The sequence below is a fragment of the Meles meles genome, chromosome 8, assembly GCF_922984935.1.
Source record: "Meles meles chromosome 8, mMelMel3.1 paternal haplotype, whole genome shotgun sequence".
Taxonomy (NCBI): Eukaryota; Metazoa; Chordata; class Mammalia; order Carnivora; family Mustelidae; genus Meles; species Meles meles.
The window spans coordinates 28,107,987-28,128,437 of record NC_060073.1 but is presented as its reverse complement, the minus strand read 5'-3'; the positions used below and the strand labels follow the sequence as shown (position 1 = coordinate 28,128,437).

The window sequence follows — 20,451 nt, the reverse complement described above, 5'->3', positions numbered from 1 at the left end:
TGCAGAGCAAGCACACTATTTGGGGGAAACAGGAGATGTTGAAAATGCAGATTCCTGGGTCCTGTTCCTAAGAGAGAGTCTAATTCAGAAGGTGTTTGGTGACAGCACTTTTTACCACTACCCCGGGGGCTTCTGATACAGCTGTCTGTGTCCAAGGAAGACACTTGGAGACAAATGGTTCCGGTCTGTATGCAGTACATTTGCAATATAAATTTAATTTTATAGGAAGGCACCAAAGTGTACAGGTTGGGTATTTTTTCATGGCTTACATTTCTTGCTTCCTGGCATTAATGAGAAAATCTGTATACTGGCATAAACCTACATAGGCAACAAATCTGATAATGGTTATATTAGTCTTTCAGGTTAGCCTTTTTACCTTTTCCATTATTTCCACATTGTTTTTTTTTTAAATATTTTTCAAGCTGTGTGTTTTTTTGTTTTGTTTTGTTTTATTACCAGATCTATTTAGTAGCATAAAAACCTCTCACTACTACGATTTCCCAGCAATCAGATAACAGGCAGTGTTGCAGTGGTGTTGTATAAGAGGTTGCTGAGGCTGAACCAGGTCTCTGTAGAGAGAATGAGCTAGTCAAGCCCATCCCACGTGTAAAATAACGTGGACAGGCCGGGCTGAAAAGCAACCCAGGCTTCAGTGATCTATTCCAATTACTGAAAGGACCACCACCAGGGCTTCACAATTTTTATAATGCAAGATCTAGGTCATTTGAAAGGGAAAAAAAAATCAGTTTGTGCCAAGGTAGACTTTAGTTTGGGCCTAATTTGTATTACACTTTAGGAATGTGAGCAGACGGCAGATATTTATATCAGATGGGGAAATGTGACATTTTAAATAGGCAAGTTGCTTGTATAATTTTGGCAGCCAAGAGGTTTACTGATTAGATCCTGTTGTTATTGTTTAAGCAACAGATTTGCCCAGGGCAACGTGGAAGAGAGCTGGGTATTGTCTTTCTATCACTGAATTTATTTGTTCCCTGTATTTGCTTTCATAAATATTCCCCAAGATTCAGGAGCATGATTCTTTCCCAGGATTTGGCTTATCATTTGGGCGGCCCAGGCAGAGATGGTTTTTCAGAAGAGCCAAGGCAGTGCAACTGAATCGAGCAGTTGTTTGAGGGCAGCGTTTACCAGGGAGTTTGGTGCCCTATGTTTATTTGACATCGAGTTAACCACATTTTCCTCCTTTGAATTCAAGGTCGGGTCGTTAACCTCATGGTTACTGTCATGCCCCAGACTGTTATCCAGAAAAATGATTATTTGGAATAGGTGTTGGTTATGCTGAGGCGTTAGAGCAGGACGAATCTTCTGGACATCTTTATTTATTTTTTCCCCTTATTCGGCCGTGCCCTGGTTGGGTGCAGTTGACTGGAGATGGTCTTTTGAGGTCTTATTCTAGAATCATCTTGTCTTATATAGGTCTCTCTCTTTTTTTGTTTCCCAAGATTTTATTTATTTACTTAATAGATAGATCACAAGTAGGCAGAGAGGTAGACAGAGAGAGGGGGAAACAGGCTTCTGCTTAGCAGAGAGCCTGATGCGGGGTTTGACCCCAGGACCCTGAGATCATGACCTGAGCTGAAGGCAGAGGCCTAACCCACTGAGCCACCCAGGCACCCCTTATACAGGTCTCTTGACTGGTGGCGGGTGTGCTTACACCGTGGCCGATTGTGTTGGGTGAGAACAGGCAGCTCAGCCCTGTGCAAAGACTGGCAGCCTTATCTGATTTTCATTTTCAAGCTGTCTGGTACTCCCAATTCTAATGAAGTCACCAACCACCTCTTAAAAAAAAAAATTCTTTCCTTACCTGCAACTTTGAGCAGCTTTTGCTGTCAGTGAATGGCCTGGGACTGTTATTCGACAGACCTGGAACAACGGTGACCGGAGCCTGGAATCTAATGAAGAATAAACAGATCCGGCTTCTGTCCTCATTGAATTCATTAACCAGACATTAACCAGATAATCACTAATACAGGATTCTAAATTGTTCTGGGTCTCATGAGAACCTGTGGCAGGGGAACTTAAATTTGTCTGTAGCATCGAAGGATGCTGAGAGCCTGTGATCTAAAGGATGAGGCACTGAAGGTCCTGAGCTCAGAAAGACATATTTCAGCCAACTTGTAATTTAGATATTTTGTTTATTTTATACTTAGTACTGTTAAAAATCATTCTTTCAGGGATGCCTGGGTGGCTTAGTCTGTTAAGAATCCGACTCTTGATTTCAGCTCAGGTCTTGATCTCAGGGTTTTGAGTTTAAGCCCCATGCTGGGATCCACGTTGGGTGTGGAGTCTTCCAAAAAAAAAATAAATAAATAAACAAATAAAAAAATCATTCTTTCATTGCCCAGGGAGAGAGAAAAAAATTCTTCCTTCCAAATTCTCCTTTATCCTTCTTCCTCCATTTTTTTTCCTGTTTCTCCAATTTTTTTATGTGCAAATTTCTCTATGAAGGCCCAGCTTGAAAGCCACATCAACTATAAGGGCAAACCTGTTGCCTGAGCCTCACAATTATATAAGGAAACTTTAACTCCATTCCCGAGAAGAGCAAAGAACTGGGAAGATAAGTCTGCCCTTTCCAAATCCTCTGCCTATTATTCCCCAAGGGAAATGTAAGACTTTATCTATGTAGAGAAATTGAGAAAAGAAACTATGTATATATAGATCAGACCCTTTGTTTCTTATTTTAGGTTCATGCTCTTTGGAAGATGTATGTCTTCTCCTCTGTGTCTGTGCCATCTTTCTTATAGTAGACACACCTCAGGTGGGCCCCATGCCTACCTTATTCAGTGGTTTTCAACCTTAGAGATACAGTAGAATCACTTAAAAAAAAAATAGATACCTAAGTCCTGCCTTTGCAGATTCTTTTTCAGTAGTCTGATACCTAAAGCTTCTCAGGTCATTCTCCTATGCAGCTGAGGCTGGGAACCATCTCTAGGCAGACATCTGGAGGCATTACTCTCTGAAGCCTGACTTGAAGGGCTCTAGTGAAGCTCTTCTTACACCTGGATGGATCCATGTCAGCTGTGTGGACTTCCTGTCAGATGGGATCCCAAGGTCTAGACTTATAGGAAAGGTTGATACATAAGAAGCCCAAATGTGACTGCTGGACAAGCTCTGTTTTCAAATTCAGCTCTATTAGTTGTAAAGCTCATGTTTTAATCCTCATCTTTCTGACTTCTGTGTTTATTCCTCTTTTGTTTCTATACTTGAAGATAGAGGGCTATGATTTTTTGTCACTGTCCAATGCCAGCCCCACCCAGTGAAGTAAATCTTCCTTCATCATCTCTACCTTTTCCTCCTTTTCACTTCTATTTTTATTTATTGTGCATTTTTTTCCTCAAAATAGGTGTTAATGTGTCCCTTGAAAGCAGTGTATGGTTTATATGTATGCATCTATACACACACATTCTAAAATTTTGTCTTTTATTGGGAGTATTTAGTTCATTTACACTTCATGTATTTGCTGATACCTTTGACTTTAAACCTAGTATCTTATAATTTGGTTTTCTACTTGTCCTGCCAGTTTTATGCCTTCCCCTCCCTCTTTTCTTGCTTATTTTAGATTAATCAGCTATTATTGTATTATTTCATTGCCCACTATTTTTGCTCAGTTGGGAATTCTAGGTTTGTAATTGTTTTCTTTCAGTATTTTACAGATGATAATCTGTTCTTTTTGGTGTTAATTGTTGAAAACCAGATATCAATCTGGTGGTTGTTCCTTTGATGATAATATATTTTTCCCCTCATTTTGCTGCTTCTATAAGTTTCTCTTTTGTTTTTGCAATAATTTCACTGTGCCTTGGTGTTATTTAATTTGAATTTATTTTGTGTAGGGTTTCTAGAGATTCTTATACATATTGGGAAATTCTCAGCACTTGTCTCTTCATAGATTACTTGTGCCTTGATCTTTTCACCATATCCCATACATCTATCTTTTATGTTCTTTACTGCATTTTCCATCCTTTTTAATTTCCTTTCTTGCTTTAGTTAAAACATTTTCTACCATCGGGATGCCTGGGTGGCTCAGTCAATTAACCATCTTACCTTCGGCTCAAGTCATGATCTCGGGGTCCTGAGATAGAAACCCCACATCACGCTGCCTGATCAGTTGGGAGTCTGCTTCTCTCTCACTCCCTCTGTCCCTCCCCCCAACTTGTATGCACTCTCTCTCAAGTAAATAAATAAAATCTTAAAAAAAAAAAAAGAGTATTTTCTACCACCTGTATTCTAATTGACTAATTCTTTTTTCAATGGTGTCTGTCTTCTGTTAACAGCCATGAATATTTCAGTTATTTTAGCTCTTTTTTTTTTTTTTTTTTGAGAGACAGACTAGGGGCAGATAGAAAGGGAGAGAATCCTAAGCAGACTCCCTGCTGAGTGCAGAGCCTAGTGTGGGGCTTGATCTCTTGACCCTGAGATTGTGACCTGAGCCAAAATCAGGAGGCCAATGTCTAACCAACTGAGCCACCCAGATGCCTCTCAGTTATTTTAGCTTTTAAAAGAGATCTGGAATATCTGTTTTGAGAGATTTTAGTTCTGTGGTGAAATTCTCCATTTGTAATGTATTTTTGGGGGAACACCTTAGTCAGTTATTTTAAAATTCATGTCTTTTTTTTTTTTAAGATTTTATTTATTTGCCCGAGAGAGAGCTAGAGAGAGAACAAGCAGGGGGAACACCAGGCAGAGGGAGAAGCAGTCTCCCCACTGATCAGGGAGCCCAATGCAGGACTTGATCCCAGGACCCTGGGATCATGACCTGAACCAAAGGCAGATGCTTAAATGTTGGAGCCACCCAGGTGTCCCTAAAGTTCATGTCTTATAATGCTAATACCTGGGATCTCCTGTGGGTCTATTTATATTATTCACTTCCCTTTTGATTTCATGTCTTTGTATATGTGGTAATTTTTGTTTAAATGCTGAACGTAGCATATAAAATATGTAAGGACTGGATGATGTTATCTTTTTCTAGCATAGCTTTTCTTCAATATTTTGCTAGCAATTAGAGTAGGAAGAGGTCATCTTCATCCAGTCTGGGGTTGGGCTGATTTCGGACTGGGTTCAAGGCCTTGTGGGGTCTGCTCGACTTCTAGTTCTTGCTTACTTCTAGGGTGCGGCGCTTCAAGGTAAATCATGGCATCGCCTTCTTGGAGACCCTGAACTCTAATTTTTGTCTTCATAACACTATGATTTCTGTTGGCAATTCTGCTAAGCTTCTCAGCCTTTTAGCTTCTCTCATCTTTATTTTGGCTTCTCAGTTTCTCCTTGCAAATCAGTAAATGCAATGAGTTGAAAAGCCTCCTAAACTCTTGGACTCACTTCTCGGTACTTTCCGTCTCTCTGGGATCTTGGCAGCTCAAGTCCTAGGCTGCCCTGGTAGCTCACCAATGCCTTTATTGTTTTATTTATTTATTTTTAAAGATTTTATTTATTTATTTGACAGACAGAGATCACAAGGAGTCAGAGAAGCAGGCAGAGAGAGAGGAGGAAGCAGACTTGCTGGGCTCGATTCCAGGACCCTGGGATCATGACCTGAGTCCGAGACAGAGCCCTTAACCCACTGAGCCATCCGGGTACCCCTCACCAATGCCTTTAAATAGTTGATTTTTTGGTAACTTATCTAGCTTTATTATTGTTATTGATTGGAGGATTAGATGTTATTAGGTAGACCAGCAGACCCCTAGGGATGTTGTCTAGGAACTCCTAGGGAAACCCCAAGGTCTGGAGGTCAAATGTGTTGATGTTTATACTGACGTAGCCAAAGGAATGTGGGTAAAGATGCAGGTAGCTTAATGCAAGTCAAGGTAGTGGCACAAAACTGTACTAGCAGCCACTGTAATCTTCACTGTTATGAATTTGTAATTAAAATGAATGCTAGAGGGGCGCTGGTGGCTCTGTCAGTTAAGCATCTGAATTTAGCTCAGGTCATGATCTCAGGGTCCTAGGATAGTGTCCCATGTCAGGCTCTGTGCTCAGCAGGGAGTATGTTTCTCCCTCTCCCTCACTGGTACTCTCTCTCTCTCTCTCTCAAACCAATAAATAGAATCTTTTAAAAAAAAATAATAAAATGAGTGCTATTTTCCATTGAAAATGTTCTTGATGAATTGGTAAAAATTATTAATTTTATTAAATCTTGATTCTTGAATACACCTTTTTTTTACTGTTTTCTGTGCTGAAACCATAGGTATGCACAAAGCACTTCTGGGGCATTCTGACATACTTGGTTGTCTCATGGAAAAACACTTGTGTGATTGCATGGTATGCTGAACTAGTTCTTTTTTGCCCCTTACTTTTATTTTTTTTTTAAGATTTTATTTATTTATTTGACAGAGAGAGATCATAAGTAGGCAGAGAGGCAGGCAGAGAGAGAGGAGGAAGGGAAGCAGGCTCCCCGCTGAGCAGAGAGTCCGATGCGGGACTCGATCCCAGGACCCTGAGATCATGACCTGAGCCGAAGGCAGCGGCTTAACCCACTGAGCCACCCAGGCGCCCTGCCCCTTGCTTTCATGGAATAACATTTTTACTTAAAAGAATGACTGACAGGGGCACCTGGGTGGCTCAGTGGGTTAAAGCCTCTGGCTTTCACTCAGGTAATGATCCCAGGGTCCTGGGATCGAGCCCCGCATCGGGCTCTCTGCTTGGCGGGGAGCCTGCTTCCTCCTCTCTCTCTCTCTGCCTGCCTCTCTTGCTACTTGTGATCTCTATCTGTCAAATAAATAAAATCTTTAAAAAAAAAAAAAAAGAATGACTGACAGACAAACTATAGTTCTCAGAATGAATGAAGCAAGACTGTCTCTTCAAGAGAAACACTGGTAATGTTCATTGCCAATGATAAAATTGGCAGTGGATCAAGTGAAAATTCATTTTTGGAAAACTTGTATCCAGTACTGTGAGCTTGACAACTTCCCAATATTTGATGACTATTCTGATAAAATTGGTGATGTTAACTAATGTGATCCTTATCCTGTATAATGAAATATGTCAACATTTGGAAGATCTGCATAAAACAGTGAACCAGTATTTTCCAGATGACCAATTTATGATGTTACAAAATTATGCATAGGAGAAAGATCTATTCAGTGTGTAAGATAGACCAATGAATTTTAATGTAACAGTATGAAAAATTCACTGAAATAGTTTCAGATTGCACACTGAAACTATTTTTTAAAACTTTATCGTTTGTCAAGATCTGGTATAGCATCAAAGAAAAATATCCACAATTATATAAAAAGACTATCAAAGTACTCCTTTCTTTTCCAACTACATTTCTGTGAAGACTAGATTTTCTTCATTTACTTCAACTGAAACAGCATATTCCAAAACTGAATGCAGAAGCAAATATAAAACCTAGATATTTTTCTCCTAAGGCAGACATTTACAAAATTTTTAAAATGTAAAACAGTGTTTCTTCCCCACTACTTTCTTTGTTTTTGAGAAAGAGATTTTTCATAAAAATATGTATTTTAATATATAATGGTATTATTATCAGTGATTCAATAAATAAATATTTGCAAATTTGTCAGTTTTAATTTCTAATATGATGAATATTGATTGATATAACCCACATAAACAAAAGCTTTTTGGAGTCCTCAAAAATTTTGAAGAAAAAGAACCAGTGAGATGGACTATCATTGCCGAAAACCATGTGCTGAAGAGGCCTTATTACTAATACAGTTCTTATCTATATTCCTTTTAGTTTCAGGGAGGGCCCAAATTTTCAGAAAATTTTGGCCATTTCTACATGGCAAGAAAGGAACAGATAGGTTAATTTTTATAAATATGCCAGCAGATTGAATATTGTTATCCACATTATAAGATGTCAGGTAGATTGCTTACTTTTAAATGTTAGATTATCTGATTATAACTTTTGACTGGTGATTATTGACTTCACTCAGAAGTACAAATGGTATAAACACATAGTTTGTAAATGTTGAAATTCTTATCATGTAGTGAGAAAGAAGAGATGAGAGTGTTTTCAACCAGGCTTGCCATCCAACATGAACATTCACTTCTGAGAGATGGCTTTACTGTGCAATGCACATCAGCCAAAATAATGGTATTTAGTTAAGATGAAAACAAGGCCTTTGGTTGTTTCAGAAACAGCAGTTAATAAGATCAGATTAAGGGGTGCCTGGGTGGCTCAGTCGGTTAAAGCCTCTGCTTTTGGCTCGGATCATGATCCCACCCTGGGATCAAGCCCTGCATCAGGCTCTCTGCTCAGTGGAGAGCCGGCTTCCTCCTTCCTCTATGCCTACTTGTGATCTCTGTCAAATTAATAAATAAAATCTTTTTTAACAATTAAAAAAATAAGATCAGATTAAGTTTAATAAAGCATTTCAGTTTTGGAGAATTTTACAGAGGACTTCAGACATTCCATTTCCCCTTCCCCCACCAATGAATAGAATAATTTTTCTCTCTGAGACAATGTGAGTGTATAAATAAACCTATGCGTGATTTTAAAATGGCTGAAATATAAGGTAGCCTTCTTCCTAAAGTACATCTTACCAGACTATCCCTGTATATATTAGTTTCACTCTTTTATAAATCCATCCTCTGTAGGGCTAATGCTGTTCAATTTTACTCTTGATTTCTCTCGGATTGATTGTATGTGTGAAAATCTTACCCACATAACAGAATTTTAGTTCTGTTTGAGGGTAAGGACTCTATATAGACATCTATAATGTCTTCCTGGTAGGGAACTCTTGGTACTTACTGTTCAGTTTAGAAGGTGAGATGCAGGAATTCATTTCCCGTCTCAAGTATCTGCTGAGAATTTGCTATGTGTCAGGCGTAGGTGAAGACGCATTTGTGCATTTTGCTTTTACACTGAAAAAACAAACAGCAAGAATTTAAAGTGTAGGGGAAACTGAATTTTGTTGTTTTGAGGGAATTGTTTCCATGGCAGTAAAATCTTTATGAAAGAAACCATTTTTGTTGAAAATCCTCCCTTCTCTGCAAACATATCAGGGAGGCAAAGAGTTTGAGCATAGGAATTAGAGAGTTTTCCTCCTCGCTGCCTAATATTGTCAGTCAGATTTTAAATAGCTCTGAAAGCAGAACTGATTTTGATTCACATCTGAACTGATGTTTTGCCCTCTCAGCCGGTAGTCTCAGAGGTACCTGTTTTCCCACGAAGAGGTTTTCTCTTCTTGCTTTTGTTGTTGGCAGGCCCCTGACCATGCTTGTATCAGTCCTAGGCAGTTACACCAGGGAGCTCAATGAGGGAGGTGCATTGGAGCTCCTGAATAGATTTCTTAGAAAGCCAATCTCTCCATCAGCCTTACTGAGTTTAAAAATGTTGCTTCTCTGGGTATAAAATGTTTGCGTGTACTTGATACTGACAGACAGTACTTGATACTGTAGCTAATGAGCTACAGTAGTGACATTCCTTGGCTCTGAGTTTGGTTATATATAATCTGATAAACTCAAATAATTTATGTAATGAAATTGCTTGTTGAAAAGAAGTTCATGGGGGCGCGCCTGGGTGGCTCAGTGGATTAAAGCCTCTGCCTTCCGCTCAGGTCATGATCTCAGGGTCCTGGGATCCAGCCGTGCATCAGGCTCTCTGCTCAGCAGGGAGCCTGCTTCCCCCACTCTCTCTGCCTGCCTTTCTGCCTACTTGTGATCTCTGTCTGTCAAACAAATAAATAAAATCTTCAAAAAATAATAAATAAAAATAAAAAGAAGTTCATGGGGACGCCTGGTGGCTCAGTTGGTTAAGCAGCTGCTTTCGGCTCAGGTCTTGATCCTGGAGTTCCGGGGTCCAGTCCCGCGTCGTTCCGGGGTCCAGTCCCGCGTCGGGCTCCCTGCTCAATGGGGCATCTGCTTCTCCCTCTGACCTCTCGCCTCTCATGTACTCTCCCTCTTTCTCTCAAATAAGTAAATAAAAATAAAATCCTAAAAAAAAAAAAAAGAAGTTCATCATGTGACGTGGTGGGCAGAGTATGGGCTCTGCTGACAGACTTCCGGGCTCTGACACTTTCTAGCTGTGGCCCCTTGAATGAGGTTACTCTCCTTGCTCAGAGCTCCTTGCCTATGAAGCGGGAAGTAATAGCATCCTTGGGACGATGAGCTCAACTGATGCCTGTACAATGTCCTCTCCTGTAACTGTTGACTGTTGTTTTTATTTCTTCTAATTAGGTCATATTTTAAGGTTCCAATAATGAATCATAGTAGAAGTATCTTCTTCACGGGGCGCCTGGGTGGCTCCGTGGTTTAAGCTGCTGCCTTTGGCTCAGGTCATGATCTCAGGGTCCTGGGATCAAGTCCCGCATCGGGCTCTCTGCTCAGCGGGGAGCCTGCTTCCCTCTCACTCTCTCTGCCTGCCTCTCTGCCTACTTGTGATCTCTCTCTGACAAATGAATAAATAAAAAAAAAAAAAGAAGAAGTATCTTCTTCACGATACCCCTACCCACCCACAGGTTCAGTTTCTAGGCTGACGATGTTCTGTCGCTGGAGTCCTAAGAATTTTGTAATTAACATGTTTTTGTGCTGGTGTTATCTGCAGTTGTGAGAGACATATTTCAAGTAAGTTTCAGTCTTTGAATATAAATACCTGCTTAATTATCTCCCTATACATGCTGCCATTGGCAACCGCCAAGGCACGCCTGTTGTTAATTAATCACTTCCACTGAGAACTTAATTAGTGTCTTCATTAGGATCATCATTGAGTAGCAGGCAGCATGGTCCTGAGCCAGCTGCAAGTTCCTGGCTAGCTCCAGCAGCCCTTCTGGTTCTATGAAAGCTCAGATCGACGAGGAGGCCTATTGTGCTTCTCTTTGTTTTTATTTTTTGTCCCCCTTAAAAAAAGCTGTGGAAGATCTGATGGTGATGCCCCATGTTCTGTCACACATGCAAAAATAAGGCAACAGATCCACTTACAATGGACAGATCAGAAAACCCAGATTGGTTATTGAATTCTTGTCATGGTGCTAAACAAGCTGGAAACAAGTTGTTTGCGGTATCGAACATCAGACCGTGAATTCAGCATACGACAGAGTACTTCATTTTTCTGCTGAAAGTTAAAGTCCTTTCCTTCTGGCATCACTGTTTTATATATATATATGTATATATTTTTATATATTGCCATAGTGTTACAGGATGAATTCAGCACTACATTTCCTTTCTTTCCATCCCTCGGGAAAATGTGGGAAAATGAGGCAAAGGTAGCATCTTGCCTTATTTTCCTACAGAGGTAGAAATTGGGTTGGGGTGAGAGGTGTGATCAAGTCAGTCCCTAAATGATCCTTCTCCCAAACCTTTGGATCGAATGTGACCTTGAGACAGTAAGATAAAAATAAATGCACAATTGACTTCTATTTTATGGAAAAGGGAGTCTCTTGGGTAAATCCCTGAATGAGGACAGGCATTGTCTCAAACGAACCTACTTTATTTGAGCATTTTTTTTTCAAAGATTTTATTTATTTATTTGACAGACAGAGAGGCAGGCAGAGAGAGAGAGAGGAGGAAGCAGGCTGTCCGCAGAGCAGAGAGCCCGATGCGGGGCTCGATCCCAGAACCCTGGAATCATGACCTGAGCCGAAGGCAGAGGCTTTAACCCACTGAGCCACCCAGGAGCCCCTATTTGAGCATTTTTACTTCATTCTTTAGACTATTGTAGGCTTTTAGGTGATTTAGGTCAATTGCGAACTTGATGAAAGCATCAAGTGAAATATTTTGTATCCAACAGATTTGCTGCTGCTTCCAGGAGAAGTGGAGGAGGACGTCTGCCCACGTGTCCCTTCGTACATTCCTTCTGCTGCCCAGCCCTTCACCCCTGGGGTAAAGCCAGGGCCTGCTGGGAGAGGATCCGGCAAGCAAACGGAAGAGGTACTCCAAAGGGAGTTCAATCAGTTTTGAAATTGCCTTGATTTTGTAACTTGTCCTTTCAGTGAAATGCTGCTATATCTTTGTGCTTTTTTATTTTTCTTAGATTTGGAAAAATTTAGAATTCATCTTGCTTAATCTAGCCCCTCTGACTGCCATCTATCTCTAATGTGCAGATTTCTTTTTTTTAAGATTTTATTTATTTATTTGACAGAGAGAGAGAGAGATTACAAGTAGGCCGAGAGGTAGGCAGAGAGAGAGGGGGAAACAGGCTCCCTGCTGAGCAGAGAGCCCAATGCAGGGCTCGATCCCAGGACCCTGAGATCATGACCTGAGCCAAAGGCAGAGGCTTTAACCCACTGAGCCACCCAGGCGCCCCTGCAGATTTCTTTTAAACACAGAGAGCAGTTATGTCTTCTTTATGTGGAAACTATTTTTGTTTCATGATATAGGCCATGCTGCAGGACAGTGTTATCTGGGGACTATGCAATAGATTCTCTCTTTTTGTCTGGACTGGCCATTTGCTTTTTACTCTTGTTTCCAAGGTCCTATAAACATTTTGTATTGGTTGAGGTAAGGCCAAGCTGTTGCTGTAGAGAATCCCAACAGTAAGTCAGTGGCCAAAAGGAGATAGAACATTATTTCCTTCATATAACAGTCTGTGGAAAACTTCGTCTTCTTCTTCTTCTTTTTTTTTTTTTAAAGATTTTATTTATTTATTTGAGAGAGAGAGAGCGCACATAAGCAGGGAGTGGGGGAGGGGCAGAGGGAGAGGGAGAAGCAGACTCCCCACTGAGTGGGAGCCCAACATGGGGCTCAGTCCTGGGACCCTGAGATCATGACTTGAGCCAAAATCAGATTCTTTTTTTTTTTTTTTAAAGATTTTATTTATTTATTTGACAGAGATCACAAGTAGGCAGAGAAGCAGGCAGAGAGAAAGAAGAGGAGGCAGGCTCCCTGCTGAGCAGAGAGCCCAATACGGGGCTCGATCCCAGGACCCTGGGATCATGACCTGAGCTGAAGGCAGAGGCTTTAACCCACTGAGCCACCCAGGCACCCCCAAAATCAGATTCTTAACTGACTGAGCCATCCACACACCCTATGGAAAGCCTTTAAAGTGAGTGTTTGCCCTGTTCCCTGGGGTCATCAGGGGCCCAGGTTCCTTCTCTCTGGATCTCTACTGTGCCTCAGGACACCGTCCTCCTGTGAATGTTCCAGCTCAGGTCACCATCCTACCTGGAGGGGCAGCAGGGAAGAGTGTGAGAGCTGCCTGTTTCCCCAAGGCTTAGGACACAGGACTTCATTTCTGCTCACATTCCACTGGCAACCACTTAGTCACATGTTCCTGTCCAGCCACCGGGGGCACTGGGAAGTGTCATCTAGCCAAGCACTTCACAGTCAGGGGGCACGGCATCTCTGCCATGCCTTTCCTGTCCCACTGGCACATCTAGAAAGTCATCAGTTGTCATTGTTTGCAACTTTTCTGCATATGCTTTAGAAACACACACTAACCAAGGCTGCTGGTGCTGTTGGGTATGACCTTGATCGCCAGGTTTATTACCAACAGAAGCATGTATCAGGCACAAGAAGTTGTGAAGGGCTCTTTATTATTGCTTCCTAATAAACCTCCTAGGGATTGCCTATTTGATCTCTCAGGTACTACTGGTCTTATCACTTAAAATATTCTGTTACGGGGTTGGGAGGTGTGGGGGGCTGGCTTGGTCATTAAGCGTCTGCCTTCAGCTCAGGTCATGATCCTAGTGTCCTGGGGTGGAGCCCCATATCGGGCTCCCTACCCATCAGGGAGCCTGCTTTTCCCTCTCCAGCTCCCCAGTGTTTGTGTGCTTGTGTTCCCTCTCTCCCTATCTCTCTCTGTCATAAATAAATAAAATCTTTAAAAGAAAAAAAGACATTCTGTTATGGAAGCAGTCGTTCAGTCAAAGGTAATCCATATGTTCCCATTTTAAATTGCCTCTTTGTCATAGAACTTTTGTTTACAGACATCACAGAAGTGTGTCTAGAAGGCTTGCAGGCTTGTATTACCCCTGAATTGGTTACCAGATAAACTGGTAGGGGGGACAGCCACTCTTCAATGTGCTTTTTGAATTACAGATTGCTTTCTCCAAGTAGTAAGAAACTAAAATTGCAGTGTTATTTCTAGCAGGAATCAGTTTCTTTTAAAGACTTGTTCATGCTCTTGACTTCAGTCCTGACCATACAAATTGCTGGGCCAGCCAGCGGTCGTGGCACCTAGTGCCATTATAGGAATTGTTATAAAATCGTTTCCATTGGTGGGTTAAAAAAAAAACGAATGATTCCTAGAATCCATCAAGTAGCCAGTAAAAAATGCAGGTTAAAACCTTGGATATGATTGTATCTTGAAAAGGAATATCAATTTCTTCCTAGAAAATGTGAACACTTTTAAAATGTTGGAATCAAAGTGATATGAACAAATTTTATGTTGGCAAACTTGGAAAACGTAGATGAAGAACTTTTGTTGTTTTTCAAATACCTAGAATATCTTGACTGGAATTTTTATTTCTGACCACGATTTGTTTGAGAAACTTTTCAAAACTGTCTAGAATCCTAATACTTTACCAACTATGCCTTGGTTAATCTTATTTGAAAGCACTCACTGCCAGTAAAAGATCATAATAATCAATTTCTAGCAAATATGTCCTGTAAGGACCAACCAAGGGGCAATTTGGGGCTAAATATGGTAACTTCTTTCTGTGATACAGTCTCAAAGATGAAAATGAATCCTGGATGTCTTGACCTCCTCTAAGAAGAGGCTGTGACTTCCTGATACAGATTAGACCAATTTAATTTTTTTCCTAATTTTGTCACTGGGGTTTTATATATGTGCATCTCCGCCTTAGAGTCAGACATTTGCCAAGGACCTTCCATCTTTCTGTTTGTGAATAACTTCTTGCCTTAGTAATTCTGTCTCGATGAATTTAGTAACAGCTTTATAAAGCAAATAGAAACATTGGGAAGATGAAAAATTGTGTGTTCCTCTTCCACCCTTTTCCCCCAACCCCAAATCATAGAAGGAACTTTTGTGGTATTTCAATGGGAGATCTCTTATTTTTCCGGTTCGTAATGGGACTCTAAATTTTTTCCACCTATAAAGATGGTTTATTTACTATATTACTTTGTAAGGTAGCCTACAGCTAAATGCTGCTCTTATTGATTTGAGCATTAGTTCCGTTTTCTCTAATTTGCCTGTGTGGTACTATGAATGAAAATGATTTCTCTGGTAACATGGTCTCTCTTTGAATGAGTCGCATGGGCAATTTTAAGGAAACTAGCCATTTTCTAACAGTGTGCAAATTCTATTCCCTGAGAGGCTACGGAAAGATTTCAATTAGATTTGAAATGAGACCCCTCAAATTCACATATTTCTCTCAGCTCCTTAGGCAAAAATAACAAGTTAATAACTTAATTCACAGTTGTTTTCTTTTTAGTAGCAGGGGATTTGGTTTTCCATTGCATAAATTCTCCTCTTTGAAATAAATCAGAATTTCAGTTTGTAATCCCAAAGCCTTGGAGTCATACCGCTTAGAACCCTGAAACGAACCTAACCCGAAGGAAGAGAATTCCCAGAGTGGGCCGCAGTAGCCGAAATACATAAGTAGAATTGCAACTTGACTGCATTTTAAAAGCTGCCATTTCGAAGATCACAGTGATGTCTTCTGAATTGCAGTGTACATCTGCTTTGGATCACATATGTGGCCCTTGTCTTGGAGGACTCTGAATTCACTGATGTGTGTCTTCATACGCTTAATTAAAAAGCAAAAAATGTAGGAAGTAGTGCCGAGTTCAGTGCTATCTGCATCTAGTAGACATGCAATAAATAGTGAACGAACAAATAAATAAAAGAAAAACCTCATTACCCACCGAGAGTGTTTTTCTGATGTAACAACACGGTCAGGGCCATTCTCTCTCCTTCTCTATTGCTTCATTCTCCTCAACATGTAAACATGTTCAAGTCTCTCCCAGCCTTAATGAAATGAAGCAAAACGAAAGGAAAGGGAGAACAGCCTTCTCTCTACCTCAGGCCTTTTGGGCTACTGTCTGTTCCTTTCCCTCTGTTCTCATCTAGACTTCAGAAACTCTGAGGCTTGACCCAGTAGTTGATTCTGCTTCTTTCCCCCTCATTCCTCATTCAGTGTCCTGCAGAATGTCCCTGGCTCTAGTCACCTGCCTGGATGTATTCAGAATAAAGGTACCACTTACTCTGGAACTGCCAGATCCCAGTGGACACTTTCTAGTCCTTTCTTTTTCTTCCTCTCTCTCTTTTTTTTTTTTAAATAGAGAGAGTGAAGGGAGGGGCAGAGGGAGAGGGAAAGAGAGAATCTTGAGCAGGCTTCATGCTCAGCATGGAGCCCTATATGGGGCTCGATCTTACAGCCCTAAGATCATGACCTGAGCTGAAATCAAGAGTCGGTCACCTAGCTGACTGAGCCACCCAGGCGCCCATCCCGCCTTTATTTTAAGGAATTGCTCTACTGTGCCTGACCCTCGTGGTCCACTGGTTCTCACTTTACGGCTCTCCTCAGATTCTTTGTACATTTCTCCCTTTGTTCTTTCCCTGACTCCTTCGGGGGCTTCCCTCCATCCATCCCTTAGTTGGTACTGCTCAGGGTTCTACGCTAAACCTCTTTCCAATTAACATACTTGGATCCATGTTCATCTCTAGGTTTTACCTTTCTGGGCTTCTGTCCCCAAATCCGCATCTCTAGCTTCAGACCTTTCTCGGAGCTTCAGTTTCCGGTTTTCAGTGGTCTGTTGTTATCTCTATCTAGATTCCTTTGGGTGCCTTCAAATCAACATGTCTAAAACCACGCTTATCTCTCCTTACCTGTTTCACTTGGTGCATTCTTGCCTTTCCAAATCCAAATCAGTCCTCAAGTGGTGCCAGTTTTGCTTTCCTATATTTTCACATCTCTGCCATCAGCTTCCTGTTCTCGTTATCTCTTGCCTGGACTGCTCTATCAGGCTCCTAACTAGTCTCCCGGACTCCAAATCTACCCTCTTTTTACTCTTCAAAGTAACCCATCTGGATGTAATCTCCATGAGGATAGGGCATCTTTCTGGTTTTCACAAAGCTGTCCGTCCAGCGCTTGCCTCATTGTAGGTGCTCAGTTAAAATTTGGATGAATGGGGCACCTGGGTGGCTCAGTGGGTTAAAGCCTCTGCCTTCGGCTCAGGTCATGATCCCAGGGTCCTGGGATCAAGCCCCACATCAGGCTCTCTGCTAAGCAGGGAGTCTGCTTCCCTTCCTCTCTCTCTCTGCCTGCCTCTCTGCCTACCTGTGATCTTTGTCTGTCAAATAAATAAATAAAATCTTAAAAAAAAAATTCGGATGAATGAAGGAATTTACCTGAAATGCATAGATGACCAAGTATCTACCTTCCTTTCAAGAAATCCTTCAATGACTTCATCATCTCTAGGATAAAGAGCATCTAAGACTATCATGATCTGGCACCAATTTGTCTCCTGTTTCTCTCTCACTTAACACTTAACTACTTGTAGAACCTTACATGCGAAACTTGGCATCTTTTTTTTTTTTTTTTTTTTTTTTTTTAGATTTTTATTTATTATCTGACAGAGAGATCACAAGTAGGCAGAGAGGCAGGCAGAGAGAGAGGAGGAAGCAGGCTCCCTGCGGAGCAGAGAGCCCGATGCGAGACTCGATCCCAGGACCCTGAGATCATGACCTGAGCCGAAGGCAGTGGCTTAATCCACTGAGCCATCCAGGCACCCCCGAAACTTGGCATCTTATTTCCTTGTCCTGCTCACTAGAGTTCCCTTTATCTGCAAAGTTCTTTCCTCAATCTTGTTAACTAATATGCTTAACATTCTGCTTAGATATCACCTCTCCCAGGAAGCCCTCTCTGATTCCTTCCCAGTACCTTACAGTCCAAGTGGGTTTAGGTGTCTCTTCTCTGTTCCCATCACCCCCAACATACTGTTTGTACTTACTCTGTTTTACTCTACTGACTTGTTAAATGTCTGTCTCCTTTCTCTTTGATGTCATATAAGACTTCATCTTTGCATCCTCAGTGCCTCTCGCAGTGCCTAGAATTTCATAGGAGCATAGAGTTAGTGGAAAAATGGAAAGTCACTGAATGCAGGAGGGCGCCCCCCTGACACTGTGAATCAGGGACGTACTGGCCACATTACAGGACTACCCCCAAAATAGTTTAAAATGTCATGAGTATCATCACATTTGGCATTGCAAATATGAAATTACTGCTATTCTTGGTTTCTTGCTTTTGTAGTTCAGCATTGAACTGATTGCCTAGGGAGTTAATTGAACAATAGCTGCCATTATAACTCTGTTTCCAAGTGAAGAAATTTATATTTTTAGGTATATTTTTGTAACTCTAAATGTATTATAAACGAGTAACTCTCATGTTGCTGTCAGATGTATTGACCAGCTAAAAACTTTATTCCTTGCTATTGTTTTGGTTAATACCGAATGATTAATGAAGGGAATCATACTCCTTAACAGAAAAAATTTAAGTGTATTAAAAAAAACTTAAAGGAAAATAAGATTTTGCTACTTAAGGATAAACTTCTACATCTCTAGTACCACAGTGTTGGATATTACGGCTGCAAGTTCTGTTGGGACCTCAGACAAGGCAGAGGAATAAGGCTGTGATGGACTGGGGTATTTGTAGAGCTAAGTTGGCCATGGGAGTGAGCCCTTAGCAGAGTCTAGAAGTCCTGGCCATGGGAATGGATTGGGGCATTTGTAGAGCTAAGTTGGCCATGGGAGTGAGCCCTTAGCAGAGTCTAGAAGTCCTGGCCATGGGAGTGAGCCCTTAGCAGAGTCTAGAAGTACGGCACACAAGCTGTTCTCTCTCTGGGTTGCTAATACCAGGTGGGTCGTGAGTGGGGTGTTGAGTGAGGAGCCAAGTGGGATTTTCTGGAGAGTAGCAGTGCTCAGCTGAGGGTAAGTTAAGCTTTGGCACTTCCCCTCTGTGCTTTTGCAACCCCATTTGGCATTTCTCTGTTGGAGAGAATGGCACACGATGTAGACGTAAAAATTGTTCATTTACTCTGTCTTCTCCCTGAAGGGAGGATATGTGGTGGACACAGATTTTGCTATTTTCATCCTGTGTTCCCTGTATCTAACACATATTAAACACCAAATACATGTTTATGGAGTGAACAAGTACAGGGGAGGGAGGTGGGCATGTGAGGGTTGTTTGTGTTGTATGAGAGAATGTGAGGAGGATGGTCTGGTGTCACCAGGATTTTAGCACAGCAAAGAGATCTGTCTCCTATTAAATGCATGCCAGCCTCAGAGGGAGGTGGGTGAAAGCAAAGTGGCTGCATCTAGAGAGTGGCTGGTAAGGGGCAGGTAAGGTTTTAGAGGCTGGGGGTGGGGCGATGGTTCAAATTCCTAGTGCGATGGACCCACGTGGGTACTTGCAGCCTGAAACTTGGCCGATAAGTGGATGCCAGGCCTCGAACCAGCCATAAAGGCGCAGCAAGAATCCTATCAGGCTGGATGCACGGGTAGAGAGGGGACTCTTTCTGGTCCTCTCCCAGGATCTGTTGGAATCGGCTCAGGATGGGATGTGGCCAGGCCTGCAGGCCACAGTGCTCCCTACTGAGTAGAGATGGAGACGGCAAGGATGCTTATGTTCAGGAAACGAACATATTGTGTCACTGTTTGTGTTTCCTCATTTGAGCTGTTCTTAGCCGTATTACCACTCTGTCACTTCCACTGTGGAGATCACTGTAATCTTAGAGGGTGACCAAAACGGACTGATCGGTCACTCTGCAGACGGATTGGCTTCCTGTGCACACACGCTCTTTTCAAGACAGTTATGGTGTTACATGGAGCCTTGGATATGGATTTTATGATGAACTATGGGAATTGCTTAGCTTATTTGGAAAAGGTCTTTTCTCCGTAAGAGCTGTCTATACTTGGCTTAGCGAAAAGTTCAAGGTTGATTTTGGCTGGTGTTTTTGTTGAGAAGGTAAGTTTCATCTGAAACCGATTGCCCTGGGTTCCAGTCCTGCTTCTTTCCCTTACTGACCATCCAGTCTCAGGCCAGTCACTTTAACCTTTCAGAGCTTCAGAAGAGGGGTTGTTTGAAGATTACTGCTGATACCCACCCCGTTCCTTGTACTGGGGCCGACACAAGGTGGGAACTCAGTCAGTGGCAGCTCCCATCAATGCCTTTGTCAGGAAGGCATGCAGACAGTTTCAAATACAGAGGAAATGAACAAGTCTCTGAAGTCTGTTTCTCTTGCTGGTTTTACTTAGAAAGGATGGTAGATGGCTACCTATTTGCTATTAGCACTACACACCTAACTACAAGATGCAACTTGCCAAACAGATAGGAGATACTGACTTTTCATGTTTTTCCCCCCACCTTGAATAACAGCACATAGTTTCTCAGCTACATGGTCTATTTTTAAGAACGTTGCAAAATCCACTCAATGAGATAATCTTGAATGCAAGAATATTTAAAGCTGATTATAGCTTCAGGGCATTTTTTTTCATTCTTCCATAAACCATCGTTTTCAATTATTTTAGCATCACCATACCTATCATAGAGCTACATAGAACTGCCAGATAATTTCATT

The 20,451-nt window shown here is 41.6% G+C and overlaps 1 protein-coding gene across 7 annotated transcripts in view; it reads left to right on the top strand.

Moving 5' to 3' along the window:
* LOC123949959 (intraflagellar transport associated protein) overlaps positions 1 to 20,451 on the top strand; it is a 109,721-nt gene that overhangs the window by 51,641 nt on the left and 37,629 nt on the right. For all 7 annotated transcript variants that reach the window (XR_006820103.1, XM_046017723.1, XM_046017725.1 and 4 more), the window contains one exon: positions 11,702 to 11,841. Coding sequence is in view for 6 of the 7 variants with exons in the window: in XM_046017723.1 (XP_045873679.1) it covers positions 11,702 to 11,841 (140 nt within the window). In the remaining variant the exon portion in view is untranslated. The remainder of the gene's footprint in view (positions 1 to 11,701; positions 11,842 to 20,451) is intronic.